This window comes from Coturnix japonica, chromosome 5, assembly GCF_001577835.2.
Source record: "Coturnix japonica isolate 7356 chromosome 5, Coturnix japonica 2.1, whole genome shotgun sequence".
Classification (NCBI taxonomy): domain Eukaryota; kingdom Metazoa; phylum Chordata; class Aves; order Galliformes; family Phasianidae; genus Coturnix; species Coturnix japonica.
The window spans coordinates 37,032,303-37,047,753 of record NC_029520.1 but is presented as its reverse complement, the minus strand read 5'-3'; the positions used below and the strand labels follow the sequence as shown (position 1 = coordinate 37,047,753).

Genomic DNA, 15,451 nt, shown 5'->3' with positions numbered 1-15,451 from the left:
TGTTATCTATCATCAAATAAGCTTTAGCATTTTTCATTTCCAGTTGTTTAGAATTTGAAGTTGCTTACAATTTGAGATTGCCTTCAATTAAATCTGAGAAATGTTCATGTCTGCTAACAGACAAGCACATCTCTGATTCATTTTATCATTAGATTGTGCTGGGCTCTTTCTGGATATCCTCTAGGTTTTGAATCTCTCTTCTCCTCTGTTTTATTTGACTGCTCTCATTTTCCCATTCATTTTAATTGCAAATAGTATTGGTATATGAATTTATTCTTGAGTAATTCATAAATTTATCATAGCATATTTTAGTATATCATAAATTCAAACTACAAATACTTCATTACTGAAGATGGAGGTTGTCTTCTTAAATCAGGGGCTGACCAGAATAAAAATTCATAGCTCTTAAACTTATTCAGCTTTAGAGAAAATTACAATGGATTTGAATTCTGCATTCTAGAATTGCACTGCTAACCATAGCAAATTGTTCCTCCCAATGTGTGTTCTCCCAGCAGATGAGCTGCTGTGCTCCATAAGGTCATCTATAAATGCATTTTATTTCTCTCCTAAATTATTTCCTTTCTTTGTTTGAAGTTGTATCCCTCTGTTTTAAAGAATGTATTCAAGAACTACACAAAATGCTCATTAAAGTGCTGATTTTATACTTTGGTATTAATGTTTTAAAATCGTCTTTGCTTCTGTCCTTTAAAAACTCACCCACTGTTTTTTTTCCAGTTCTTGAAAGCACAGCAGTGACTTGGATAGGACAGATCAGCTCGAATTAGCTGAAGAAATATCTTTACAGCTGGTAATTTCTTTAAAGTCCATGTGTTTCGGGCCATTAGTTCTTTAAGGCTTTCCAATCCTTTGACAGGAAGATTAACAATGACTGTTCTGGAGACATCCCTTTGTAAAGGAAGAAACAGAAAAAAACTGAGAATTGTAAGAGATTGGATCTAAAATGCTTCAGATTACCTGTGTGATGTTGTGTAGGGAGCCTGCTTTGGCAGGGGGGTTGGACTCGATGATCTCTAGAGGTCCCTTTCAACCCCTGCAATTCTGTGATTCTGTGAGATTTTCACGGTAGTTTATGAGTTTCATAAAATTATACAGCAGAAATATAATCCAGGTTGGGTGGGGATTTAGGAAGCTACGTAAGTATATTCCGCTTCCAAAACACAAAAGAGATACAGCATATTCTTATGAACTAAATAAATCTTAACTTTATTCTGTAGAGTAATTTAATCACTTAATCTTCAGATTCTGATACTATTACTAATATACAATTATATATATAATTCTTTGTACACTAACATAGCCTTCATTAGGAATACTGCGTACAATTTGTTAGTAGGTATGTGTTTTAAAGTTCATCTTCAGTGTCTCATAGATGACAGCAGAGATGATAAATGCCAGGACTTCAAATTTAAAACTTCAGAGACAATGTACAAAAATAAAGTCCTCAGAATTCTTTAACAAAAGTGCATCTTCCACTGGGGGAAGTATTTTCCTTTAGGCTTCTTTAGACTCATTTTAATATGTTCAGACAGCTCGTAATTGCTAAAATAATGTCCTTTATAATCTGAAATTAAAATGCTCTATCTCTGTCTATCCTGAAATGCTCAGAAAAAAATTAATATTTGCTGCCTTCTTTTTTCTGGAATTGAGTCTGACTCAGCAGATATGTTCCAGTGTTTATGGATTTCCTTGAGCCAGTTGAATATTATCAGATCCTTTGCCTTGTATCAAACTTCTTCTAAGGATGCTTGAGGTCAAGGTCATTTCTCAGAGTTAGCTCTGTAAAGATGTAAACCAGTAAAAAAAGTTTCCACTGTGGGAGGATTAAGCACTTTCATTGTGAAACATCATGCTAATAAATAGTTCTCCTATTTTCTATGCATTGTTTTCCAAGAGTGGTGTTGTTATTCCTCTAAGTCTCACCCACTCTGGCTGGTTTCCTGCATCTAAAAGAAAATAATTACTAATTTTATTCTTTGGAAAAATTGCTTCTAAACCTCTTGTTATTACATTGCCATATTTTTCCTTTTGATTTGCTAGTGTTAGTTTTCAAGTTAGAAGTTGCTTCCACTGTCTGAGGGAGGGATTTTTACATCTAATAGCTTCTTTGCTATTGTATGTATTTGAATATGTCACAACTAGTTGATTTCAGTGACATCAGCTTCCTTTTTGTTCTTCTAGATCTTTTTCTTTTAGACTGTACATGTTTATGCTAAGCCCCTGAAATAGGTCTTGCAAGTCTGAATGCTTCTGCCTGTCATTTTGTCTTTCACAGACTCTCAGAATCAGTTGAATCCAGAGGTCATCAAGTTTGATGGATGACCTCCTCAAAGTAGTCACTTGGAGCCAGTTTCTCAAAGCTTTGTCTTGTTGAGCTCTCAGTACCTCAAGAAATGGATACTCCACAACCTGTATAGTCAGCTTGTTCAGCATTTGATTACCCACTTGGTGAAGACTTATCTTACAGTGAACTAAACTTTTCTCTATTTTAGTTTGTGCTTGCCTCTCATTCTGTTGCTGGCTACCGCTGAGAGTCTGGCTGCATTTTGCCAGCTCCACCCCCATCCAATTTGTAGTATTTACATACATTGGTTAAGTGCCTCTTGAGCTTTCCCTTCTCCAGGCTAAATGTTCCCAAATCTCAGCCTTTACTTATATGATGGATGTTCTAATTCCTCAATTAACATAGTTGCCTTTACCTGTGGCTTTTTATTTCTCACTATGTTTTCCATTTTATATAAACCTCTTTTTAAGCAGAACATCTTGGTAAAGAAGATCTTGGAGCAGATCTTACCAAGATAAAGCTGGCCTTTTGGCAACCCCCATGGGTCTCCATCAAGTCCTCATGGTGGTGGCAGCTACCTGCAGGAAGGGAACATGGTTAAATGCTATGTGATGGGAGATGCTAAGGCTGTTTGGAAGGGAAAAGTGGCACATCACAATTCTTGGGCATTCTTTGAAGATGGTCTCATGTAAGCACGTGGAAAAAGATGATGCAGTTTGTACAGTGAAGTTTTTATTTTTGAAAAGCCCTGACAAAGTCAGGTATCAAGGGCAGTTGTGGTAACTAAAATGTTATGTAACAAGAAGAATGGCTCTCATGAATTAATAAAAAAAATAAAAACAGTGGGGAAAAAGCCTGACAATTTAGCAAAGTTGTCATACTAGAGAAAGAATGGAAAATGGTATCAGTATATATGCATAATAGCAGTAGGAGTTCACAGAGCCGAGGCTAAGGCTGGTACTACTGAAATATTCATAGGTAATCTGAAAAGCCTATGAGACTAGAAGAAATGAAGTTTCTTTCTGACACAAAATAATACAGGGTATTGAAAGCTAAAGGTGCCTGAGAAAAGAAGCTGAAGAATCCTGCAATACTAAGTGACTGAGCAATAGATGTGATTCAATATTGATGCAAAGTGCATTTAGGAAGAGCTGTCTTAACAGTATGTAGATGACAATGATGTTTAATTTACCTAGCGCTCTGAGAAGATCTTGAAGTCCTCCCTGCAAGTTTCAGCACATTGTTATTCAGTAATGTTGAAGGTATTTTTAGGAAAGTAGAAAATCTTTACTCTGTAAATCTAAGATGACTACATCTTAAATACTATATGCAGTTCTATAAATACTACATGCAGTTTACAGTGTGTAAATATAGTAGAAAAGTATAAAAAGCTACATTAAGGATGATCATAGAATTATCAAATATTTCCTATAGAAAGTAATAAAAACTTTGGTTTGTCAGACTATTGTATCTTAGTCTGCATTAACATACATACAGAACACAAATTTTCCTGAATGATGTTTTTATCTTGTTTCAGTGTGTGATCAGTTCTTATTCTGGACTACTAAGAAAAACATAGTTATGTTAGCCTTACTAATATCTAATTATATATATAACTAAGATGTTATTAAAACACAGCCATATTTACAGTGCACAGAGTGTCCTGCTACTACTGCGAAACTATAGCTGGCTCACTTTTAAAAACAAGAAGTCTGATAGACTTGACTGTTTAAGAGGCAAGAAACTGATAAAATGAAACTAGATGGTTTTCACTAAAAATTACTGAAGGAGCTTATGCAGGAAAGAGCTGAATGAGTAGAGGAGGTGTGCATTCTCCAGTTTAACCCCATTTAGTCCCAGAACACAAAGGCAGCAAATGAGCCAACAGTTTTTGGAACATTGGGAAGATCAGTGGAAACACACACCCATCAAGCTCTGATGTCTGCACTAGGCTTTTTTAAGAAATTCTAACAAGAACTATCAGTGAAGGTGTAGACTAAGATGATGTGCCTGATGGAATCAGCATGTAAAAGTCTTTGGTAGAGTCTTGCTTCAGAAACAAATTTCTCTGAGCATTGTGGTTTAAAACCTTCTCTTGTAGTCTCCTAGGACTTCCAAAAGGCCTTTTGCAAACCTCCACCAAAGGCTGATATGGAAACCAGGCAGCCACACTCCTTGTGGAAGACACCAAACATTCAGGGTTATGGTAAAATGCTGGAAAAGTTCAGTTCTAGCCCAGATCCAACATTTATGTTGCTGGTGTATAGAGCTTGTTCAGCTCTTCAAAGTGATTGATTTGCAGTAGCAGCTGTGGAGTGTGCAGTTAACACAGATGCCCTTGCCCGTGTTTATAATTGGGGGGTGGTAGCTGTTTTGTTTTTCCTTATGGTTTCTTATAAATTTTAATTTTAAACTTTAATCTTTCTAAACATACCACCTAACCTAAATATACCACCTGGAGCATGCCCAAAGTCATGTCGTATAACTAGGATAGCTCTTTTAAGTTAGATATTTTCCACTGGCTTTCTTTAAAGTTGAAATGGAAGAAAATTACCCACTTGGGGCGAACCCAAGGTAATTATTTTAGTTTTTAGGTTGCTGTCACTGCTGAAGTCCTGATCAGAAAAAAAAGAATAGTAAACTACGTATCTGTGGGATAGAAGTTCCATCAACCATAACTTCAAGGGTGTATAAAAGAATCTCTAGATGATGAATGCTACCAGCTTGAAAGGGTGGCAAGGCAGAAAGAGTCATTTTTTGAGATTATTTTGACTATTGCAGGCAGTGACCTTCATTGCCTCAGGGAATGGAATATTTATCTTTTGGTAATCTTTTTCCACAGAATTATTTTGCAAGAGGAAAGAGTATTTTAAATGAAACTTTCTTCTTGAAGAAGATCCAATGTTCACAGATTACCATGCCAGCTAATGAAGCTAACAACAGCTAGATGCCTGAACCAAAAATGACGTAATTATATACTGAAATCCTTCAGATGACCATGAGGCTGGAAGGCAGGTTACACGAGAAAGAAGACAAGGCGGCACCACAAGTAAATTTATTCTGACTGAAATTCACTTTTCATCTCTGTTTCCATTTCCTTTACAGGAATGATACAACAGTCCTTAGTTTTACAATTATACTCCCATTTCATGGTCATGAGACAGACTGTAGTATAGAATATTTCATAGAAAAAAAAAATGGAGGAAAACTAATTCTAAGAGTAAATTGGTTTCCTGTAGAAAAGCTTTTGTTGCTGATAATCTTTTTGTTAACTTCCCATTCCCACCCCTCTGTTCTTCTATTGATGGCAGTTGAAAAGAAAGTGTAACCAAAATTACATTATTTGTAAGGCTTTCTTTGCATCACTTTCTCCTACTCACAGTAGAGTTGGTCCGCTATGCACTCCCAGAAATGCATCTTCATTGATAACTTTCAGGTACTTGTTCTTGTGCAGATATCTGCAGAAAAAGACAAAACCCAGACATTTGGAAACAGTCATCCACAGGTGAAAGATCTTCAGTTTACTTGTCTGAATAGATTGACAAAAATTATATGTGAAGGACCACCCTATCCCAGAGTGAGCATGAAGGTGTGTGGTTAAAAGCAGGCAATGTGATGCTGCTGAACGCTGAAAAAAATTAATGCAACCCAACTGAAATGCTCAATTTTAAGTTCAGTTTTGCATTTCTAGATTACATTAATAGTGAATGTCTAGAAGGAATCCTGACCACTTTTAAGATGAATTCCTGTTTACCATGGTCTGAAATGATAATGTGAGAAATGTACAAATACATAGGTTGCTCCAAAAGTAATGTCTCTTATTTATTTCCATGGATACCACAACAGATACAAAGAGCACAATAACACTCTGATAGAACAAATTCTCAGCTGCAAAACACTACTTTTTAACATAGTCACCACCACTGGCTCTTCATTTTCACCAGTGATGAACAAGAGCCTGCACACTGTGCTCATAAACATCTGTACCAGCAGAGGTGACTCATTGTTTCACAGCTGTTTGGATGACCTTGCAGTCCATCCTTTATTGGCCTGAACAGTTGGAAGTCAGAAGACACCAAATCTGGACTATACAGTGGCTGTGGTAGGACAGTACAGCTAAGATCAGCAATGTGATCCAAGATCTTCAAACTGGTATGTGACCTGGTGTTAATGTGTTGCAAGAGAAAGGCTGTATTCTCTGGACTGACTCTGGAAATATGACCCTTCAGCTTAGTGTGGTGTTGAAGTCTCCAAAGACAAAACAAATTCAGTAAACAGTATAAACACAGGCATCCTACTTTTGTGCCTGTGTTCATCACGTATTTTATGATGACAGCTTCTGTGTGAGTTGGGTGTATTTGACATAGAGTTAGAATAAAAATGTGGTCTTGGAGTAAATATTAAGCTAAAATTTACTCCACAAAATATCAAAGCTTGTTAATTTCCTTGAAGAGGTTGTACTTCATGCCAACCTCACTATCCCCTTTGTTAGCCAGGAGGAAAGACTACAAGCAGCCAGATCTTTTAAACATAGACAGGATGTGCTGAATTTGCTAAGCAATGAAAAGAGACTGAAGATTGGGTTGTGTTATATTTCTATATGTGTGTATATATGTATATATATATGTATGTATTTATGTGTACATACACACTGCACACATACACAGGGATGTGGATAGGACTTCACTGTGGTGACTCCTTCCCTCAGCAAGCAATTAAAACCCGTGTTACTTTTACTTGGTTCAGTCAAATTCTATCTCAATGTTTACAAGTGAAGCAGCTTGCAGACATCAAATCTAGTCATACTTGTTAACTTAGTTTTGTTGGAAAATGGTGTCCTGTGATTGCAGTGAGAACCATTTACTAGATATGGTTGTCCCTGGGGAGGAAGGAACAAGTATCCTGCTCTCTTGGCTGAGGGGTACTACATAAGAAACAATACCCAGCAGTCCAAGCATCTTGCTTCTGTGCTATGATAAGGCAAAACTGCTGAGAGAAGCTTGAACTAAGACAGCAGTGTAGAGGGCATAATGCTGCAGGACTGAGCTTCAGGGCAAAAATGCAATATGATTCATTAAGGAGAAGAGCATAGAGAACTGCCAAGGAAAGTTGTCAGGGGGATCAATGTATGATCCATTTAATGAAAAAAGGTAAAATGATCAATGCTGTAAAGGCCCGGAAGGAACATGGTGCCTAAGGCAACTGTGACTATCCCCTTTATATTCAAAATAGGTTTCCTTTTTATCAATTTCCTGTACAGTGGGAAAAGTAAAGGCACGAGTAGCAAACTGCAGGTTAAAACATGGATGGCATTCCAGGAGCAACAAGATCAGCCCCAGGCCACATTATTACAGATAGTTTGGGTTAGCAACAACAGTGGGTCACTTAGGAAGAACAAGTAAAAGCATCAGGATCCCTTGACATATTGACAACAAAGGCTGATGGAGATCTTGCAGTGCAAGAATGATGAAGAATAATATGACATGATATGATGACTGTAATGCATTGCTCCTCTTAAAGCCAACTGAAGGACAGAAACCTTGCAAGGACAGCAAACAATCTGCCTTGCGGAGGTCATGTTTAAAAGGATAGATAAGAGCAAAGAAAACTGCCAATGATTCAGTTGATGTCAGGATGTTGGGTACTGTAACTACTATGAACTTTTAAAAGTTAGCTTGTGATGTAGCTAGGAAAGCAAAAAATTTATATATAAGAAAATTTGCTCTCAGAGGATGTCAATGAAAATGCTATGCCCACTGTGCCAGTTAGTGGAGGAGATATGCGAACTGTCAAACGTTTCTTAACTCTAACCTCTGTAATAAGAACAGCATTTGAAATTAGACAGCCAACTCAGAGAAGTGCAGAAGGATCACCATTTTACCTCTGTGCTGGAAGTATCTTCCAAATTGAGATAAGTGAACTGAGCGTTAAGCTATAAAAGTAATAAAGTCAGTGCTCTTGTGTTTTGGTTTGGAGAAAAAAAAAATAAAAAAACAAAAACAAGTAAAAATTTTAATCCCATCCTAGTTGAAGTCATCGGTAGTTTTTCCGTAACATTTGTTGTGCTCACACTGATCACCATAGTGAGGAATGAGCAGAAGTATGCTCTTCAGCTGGGTCATTCAAAATAGGGAGCCATGCCAGAACAAAATTTCTGGCATGTTATTCACTGGACATTGCCAATGCCTAAAGCCTTGCTTCTTACAGAGAAAAATAGCTTATTCTTTCTTCTCATCTATTGCTGCTTGCAGCAAACTTTGTTTCTTTAAAAATATGAAGTATTATAGTATCACCTTACATCTGTAGCTCTTGAGAAGAACTCAAAGCTTTGTAAATGACAGTCTTTGAATGAAGATGAAACTGTTGCTTCATTTTGCAGATTTCCTCAGGATTTTTTCACCGAGTTAATACAATAATCAAAACCAGCAAGAGATAAGAATAATCCAATGGTTCTGAAGGACAGAAAATCCTGTCTGATCTAATTAAACCTGTCTGATTTGATATCTAGATATTATTATATGGGCAGATAATTTACTTGTCCAGTTGTGAAATATTTTCCCCTGACACTAGAATAACACAGTGATAAACCTGAAATATTGTAGTTCACATAAGTGATAAAAATTTTCAAACTGACAAATAGAAATGGTCCAGTGGAGACTTACGGGAAGTTCGTTACTGTGTGTTAACAAGGAGAGGCTGTAGTGTTAGCTGCCAGTTTTCACATACATAGATGTCTTAGGCTCATCAGAACATACAATTTCCTGATGATAATTTATTTCAGTTGTTTAATCTTTTACTCTGATAGGTACTTCTTATAAATGAAAAAAAAGTAAGACTGTGGTTAACAGTCATTTGACAAAGGAAGTTTATGTATAGATAAATCTTTCACTGCTTGCAAGAGTACCTTTAATCTCACTTTTATGCTTGGCTTAATGGTATATAGAACATCATTTAAATGTAGTGCAGAAAAGTACCACAATAGTGGTACATGTCAAATAGTGTTATGTGTCAAAACAAAGGTTGGAAGACTGAGAATATCTGTCCTCTGGAGACAATAGAATAATAATCAATTTGGAAAGTAAGTGGAAGGCAATCAGAAAACCATTAACATCACAGTGCAAAGTGTGCAGGGAGTATAAAGTAGGATATGGTGATGGTTTAATTGTACTATAAATGAAATGACAAATATATGAAAATTCAGACATTATCAACACATACTTCATAAAGCAACAAGTCAGATAGTCCACCTGAGAAAAAGCAACTCTTGATTTTAGCTGCAGAAGCTGGTGAAATCATATAATTATAGAATCACTTGAGTTGAAAGGGACAACTGAAGGTCATCTAGTCCAACTCCCTGCAGAGAACAGGGACACCTACAGCTTGATCATGTTGCTCAGAGCCCTGTCCAGCCTGACCTTGAATGTCTCCAGAGATAGGGCATCCACCATCTCTCTGGGTAACCTGTTCCAGTGTTCTGCCATCCCTGTTGTAAAAACTACTTCTTATATCCACCATTAAACAGGCTCTGGACATGTAATGCATTAGTCCAATTAAATGTCCTGTTTGTTCATTAATTGGAAGTTAAAGAAATGGAGAGTCTGCAAAAGATGCGAGCAATGTTAAGGATTCATCATATGCTTCTTCTACAGTTTTGTTTATCTTGACTCTGAGCTTGACCAAGCATTAAAAAATGATCCCGAGGAGCATATACCAAAATAAATATATTCTTTTGAAATTATTTTTGTAATCCGATTTTGCAATTGCACACTCACCATTTCAGTAATTTATCTCGGTAAAAGCTCATCTCATGCATTTTGTCATTCACTGGAACTATATTCTCAAGCAACTTCTCATCAGTTTCTTTACAGAAATAAACATAGTTGCAGGAATACGACTTTGCAGAATTCTGCAGAAGTGACAGGGTTTAATGGTGTTTTAGATGGAGAGATACAATTTTCAGATGGACACTGTTCAGTAAAATTACACTACTATTGTTATCCTTTTTTTTTTTTTTGCTTGTTTTATTCTTTGAATTAATCATTCGAAAACCATGAAAATCTTTCCCTCACTGTTTTTCTCCTTTTTTCTTTTTTGCTCCTAGTTTCATATAGCCCAAAGATTCCTGGATCAGACCCAGAAAAGAACAGGTACTTTCTTGGCTGTGCATTGCTAGATAAAAGAGATTTCAAATTAAAAATGTCAGAATAAAGAAATATTTACCTTTTGCATTAACTTAATGCTGCTACTAGAAACAACAAATCTCCACCCTTGCACTTAACAGAATTATACTTTATCTTAGCACATGGTAAACAGACTACTTAAGAAAATTAGTTTAGAGATTTCAATGTAGTTTATCAAACAGATAAAGACTTCACCACTGATGTTTTGCTCCATAGTTTTCTTTGTAAATCTGGAGCTGTGTTTTGCTCCTGGTAATTCTTATATGATTTAATTAGGAGAAAACTCTTTGTTGTTGTGAAAAACTTTTCCTCTGGTAGGCAAAGCCTCGAAGATAAGCCTTCTTTTATTTTCTATTTATTTATTTGAATAATTTTAACTAGTACATCATCAACAGCCTCTGGAAAAAATCACTTAAACAAACAGAACTGATTATGAACTTTCTCTGAAAGAAAGTAAGTAGTGTTTGCAGAAACTTGTACGTTTGCTCCTTCTCCTACCCAGTCCAATAAGGCAGGATTCTTCAGACTCTGAATCATGTACATTTCCACTCAATTCTTTAATAATAAAGAAAATTCCAGTGAGGCCAGAAGCAATAGCACTTGCACGATATCAGAGAAGCAAAAAGAACCCAACAACCCAAACTCCTATGGAGTCATATTTAGAATGCGTTTCCTTTTCCATACATAAGTTGAATGTCTGAATTCACTTGAAGAGAATAAGATCTACTCCAATTCTTCACATTTCAAGAAGTCCAAATAAGTGTTAAGGGAGAAAGAGGCAGTTTGCAAAGATTCATCCATGAGAAAGATGGTCTTTCAGAATTTCTATACAACTCAACTTCTTACAATAAAGAGGTAGGAAAATTTTCTGTATCCTCATGCTTCTCTGGTTAATGTAAGAGTTCACAATGAAGACATTTCTTTAACTTGTGAAATACTTTGATAACCAGACTCCAACTGAGTAAGCTCTGACAAAGCAAATGGAGCTTCCAAAATCTTTCTAGATTATTTCCAAGTGAACAGATCATTTTGAGAATGATGTGAAAAGTATATTCAGTTGATAAGTAGTAGTTTTCCAGAAACTACAGAAAGAAGGTGAAGAGAAAGCTGAAATAATTACTTCTTGCTTTGGACATTAATAATATTACACTTATTAAAATAAACTGCTTTGTAAGTAAAATGATCAAATTATCTTTGAAATTGTCTTGACCAAAAGACATTAAAATGCCCATATTTTTATTGTTGGCTGAAATTAATATCCTCTCTTTGCTCCCTAAAAACAATTAGGACAAGATATTTATTTAAGAACCTCCAGTAGATAGGGAGTATTAATTGTAGGTTGGTGCATTTTATTTTTCCTTGTATGTGTTACTGTTTTTGTGGGGTGTTGGTGCTTTCATTGTTGTTGCTTTTTTGTGCTTGCTTTTGTTTTTTAAAAGAAGAGATTGTATGGTACTTACATAGCATCCAGATTTGTCCCATTAAAAGCATGGCTTTGGATGCTGGTAAAACCATTATTGTAGAGTTTGCTGCAAACAAAAGTAAATAAATTAGTGTATTTTGCGATGCTTCAGTAATGAAATACCTGTAATCTTGTTTATCATTTTTATTGGCAACTGAATGTTTATGAATGAGTTAATTTCAGCTACTTGAAGAAGTAGCAATTGTAGTGCAAGGATGAGCAGATGCCACTAGCATTCCTAAATGTAACCAACTCAAATGTAACCAAATCAAGAATACCGTGTGGCAGGTGTGCTATCTTACTTTTTGCAGTAAATGTAGAACCAGACTAAAACATTTATCCATGACTTTGCAGCTTCCAAACTAAAAACAAGGAAATAAAATTCTACAAGGTCAAATTAAGGGAATAATAAATTGCAGTATGGATACTGTTTTACAATAATACCTGTCTGAACTTCTAGAAGTATGGATACTACATATAATGCCTATGATGTTTCTCCATTATAAACTACTGGAGAGTAGAACTGAGGTTTTTTGTTGTTGTTGTTGTTGTTGTTTTTATTTTTTTTTATTATTTTTATTTTTTAACATAGTACCATATGCTTGAGAGATTAAGGTGAGGTGATTGCCTTTTTGACGTAAACTGGAAGAACTTACAGAGTCAGAGATTCATTACAGAGCCCACGGAAAGCATTTGCAGGCACTGATGTCATGAAAGGATTATCTGCAATTTCACTGAAAAAGGAGACAAAATATCACAGTCAAATACCTGCCTACCAGAGCTTCTCCAGAACAGTTTTATTATTCATTGTTCTCTGCCTTGATAATAAATAAAAGTGTGGTATAATTGTTTAGTTACACCTACAGCTGTAAGAGGCAAGCTGGGATGATTAACAGTCAAGGATGTTTCAGCATCCTGGAAGTGAATTTGCATAGTCAATGGGTTTTATAATCCTGGTGAGATGTGCCAGCCTGCACAATTCCTGTCATGAACAGCAAAGACAGATTCATTCTTCCAAAACCTGGAAAAAAAAACCTCAAACAAGGACAGTCACAAAGGTGAATAGTAAAATAATGAATAGTTATAATACTAGTGCTAGTGCTCAGCAACCCACAAAATGAAGTGGTTTGTTATTTTCAGTTAGAACATAATGTGTTCCAGTTTGGGTCTATGGCCTCTTATCCCGGCACTGAGCACCACTGAAAAAAGGCTAGATCCATCTTCTTTGCCCAGTTCAGGCACTTATACACATTGATAAGATCCCCCCAGCTTCCTCTTCTCCAGGCTGAACAGACCCAGTTCTCAGCCTCTCCTTATAGGAGAGGTGTTCCAGTCCTCTAATCATCTTAGTGGCCCTGTGTATCTTTCCAGCTTAATTAGGAACACCATTCATCAATATTGAGTCAACATCTAGGTCATACCATTAATCAAGCCTTCATAAGTTACTTTCCAGAATGATACATCAGGGTTTTAATAACCTTTTACTTAGACTATCCAACAGTCAATTCCAGATGAATGCTGCTGTGATAATGCAGACTGCTACCACTAAATAGTGACTGAGATAATTTTTACTTTGTGTCAACCTACAAGCCTTTGTCTTAGCTGCTCTTCCTCCTTAGCTTGATGGCAACCCAGATTTTGAGCTTTAATTGCAAGCTGGGGTACATAAATGGATGCATAAATGGATGCTATGAAATGCCTGTTGTTTTCACAGCAGTAGTGTTTGTTTCTGAAATAGCTTTAAGAATAGTGGTGGGAGACACACAATCTCCACCAAAATTGCATTCCCTTTCTTTGTCTACAAGTTGTTCTACAGTTTGTTCCAAGAGAAAAGAAGAAGAAAGAAAACAAAAAAAAACAAAACAAAAAAAACAACAAATGAGAGGATCCTTTAAATCTGCTAAAGAAAAAAACTTTTTAAGTTATAAGAAAAAGAGAAGGCTTTCCTATGACATAGAAATGCATAATGTGAGTATTAACTAAATAAGCAAAGTGGCTAATGGGACAATTCTTTCCAGCTGAGGACAGTAGTTAATGAAAACTCCACCCAGGAAGTCTCTCTTAAATATAGGTAATTCCTGCTGCTTGGTTTCTTTGGTGGGATAGTACAGTTGTTCACAAAATGTGACTGCATAGTATGTGTTCATATGAAGCTGTGTGGTGATTCTGAAGGACAACATACATCTCATCCAGCTGCTGTGAAATAAGGTGAGTGACAGAAGGGAGATAAGCAATCTTCTTACAGTGTAAGAGTAGTAGCTTTCAGGAAAGATATGTTTCTTTGTTTATAGATTTTTAGGTGCAAGGCTTTTTTTTTATGTTATTGTAGTATTGGCAAGCAGTTTTAGTAATGGACAGGAGACTTGTTTTCCTCCACAGTGAGAAGTATGCAAAAGTACTTTATAAGTGGAAGGAAAGTGCCTGGACAGGGAAAAGAAAGCAATACAGAGTACTTATGCTAGTTAAAAGTATGGATGCTACTAGCATTATGCTAGTCACCATGGGCATGAAAAGCCATTTTTGAGGCTCCTGTAGCTGCTTGTACCGGACATCTGCTTGCAATTCTCTCAGTGAGCTACAGCTGTATGTATGTATGTGATGGACCTTGAAGTAACAATGTAACGTTAGAAAGGTGAGAAGTGTGCTTGCTGTGGTTCTGAAACAAAGACGTTCAGGACTAATGGAGCCTATAAGCTGAGGCTGGGAGTTTACACATCAGATTGCTGATATTTTGGAGCTACCACCACCACCTTTCAAAGATATCCAGTGCTTTTACACCCTGTTATTAGCAGCTCATTAACAACCACCCACCACCTGATGCCTGGTAATAGAGTACAGTAACACTAAGATGCAACAATCTAAATCACAGCAGTGCAGACAGGCTCACAGGATGAAGAATGTGCTGGCCTGTAAAAATTCTGTATTTTGAGATTTAGCTAATTTAAGAGAAATGCAATTAAATGTATGTCTCATCCAGTTCAAATACACAGTGCAGGATGACCTGATACTAACAATTATTGATCTACAGTTTGAGGAACTGTATTTTGACAAACTTATTTTCTATTTTTCTCTAAAATATAAGTCTTCACTACAGGCTTTTTGGAGATCTGTGGATGGCAGTATTCTATCTGGCTGTGAGAGTAGTAGGTACTTACAGTAAAAAGTTCACATCAGATGAATAGATTTTAGTGAGGCCAGGAAATACTTTGAGTCCAGTATTAAAAATACCACTGAAACAGAGAAGATGGAGAGAGAATTGCTTGTAATGGATCACAACATTTATGTATTACAGACATTTAATGGATCAGAAGAATAGCAAAGTTACCAATGAATTTCTAAAATATTTCCTTGCAAATGTAGTCAAAATTCCAGCCTCTATCCTAGCTGGTTTTTTGTCCTTAAAATAAAGCAGTAGGGAAAAACTTTACAACCAGTTCCAAAATGAAATGCAAAGAAACCACTGTTGTGTAAAGAATTTAGAGAGATGTCTGTGAGGCCAACTACTTG

At 36.3% G+C, this 15,451-nt stretch overlaps 1 protein-coding gene across 3 annotated transcripts in view; it reads right to left on the bottom strand.

Annotated features, from left to right (window-relative positions):
• TSHR (thyroid stimulating hormone receptor) overlaps positions 1–15,451 on the bottom strand; it is a 46,796-nt gene that overhangs the window by 7,558 nt on the left and 23,787 nt on the right. For all 3 annotated transcript variants that reach the window (XM_015865237.2, XM_032444989.1, XM_032444990.1), the window contains 5 exons: positions 15,100–15,174; positions 12,601–12,678; positions 11,943–12,011; positions 5,683–5,760; positions 718–906 (listed from right to left, as the gene is read on the bottom strand). In XM_015865237.2, the coding sequence (XP_015720723.1) occupies positions 718–906; positions 5,683–5,760; positions 11,943–12,011; positions 12,601–12,678; positions 15,100–15,174 (489 nt within the window). The remainder of the gene's footprint in view (positions 1–717; positions 907–5,682; positions 5,761–11,942; positions 12,012–12,600; positions 12,679–15,099; positions 15,175–15,451) is intronic.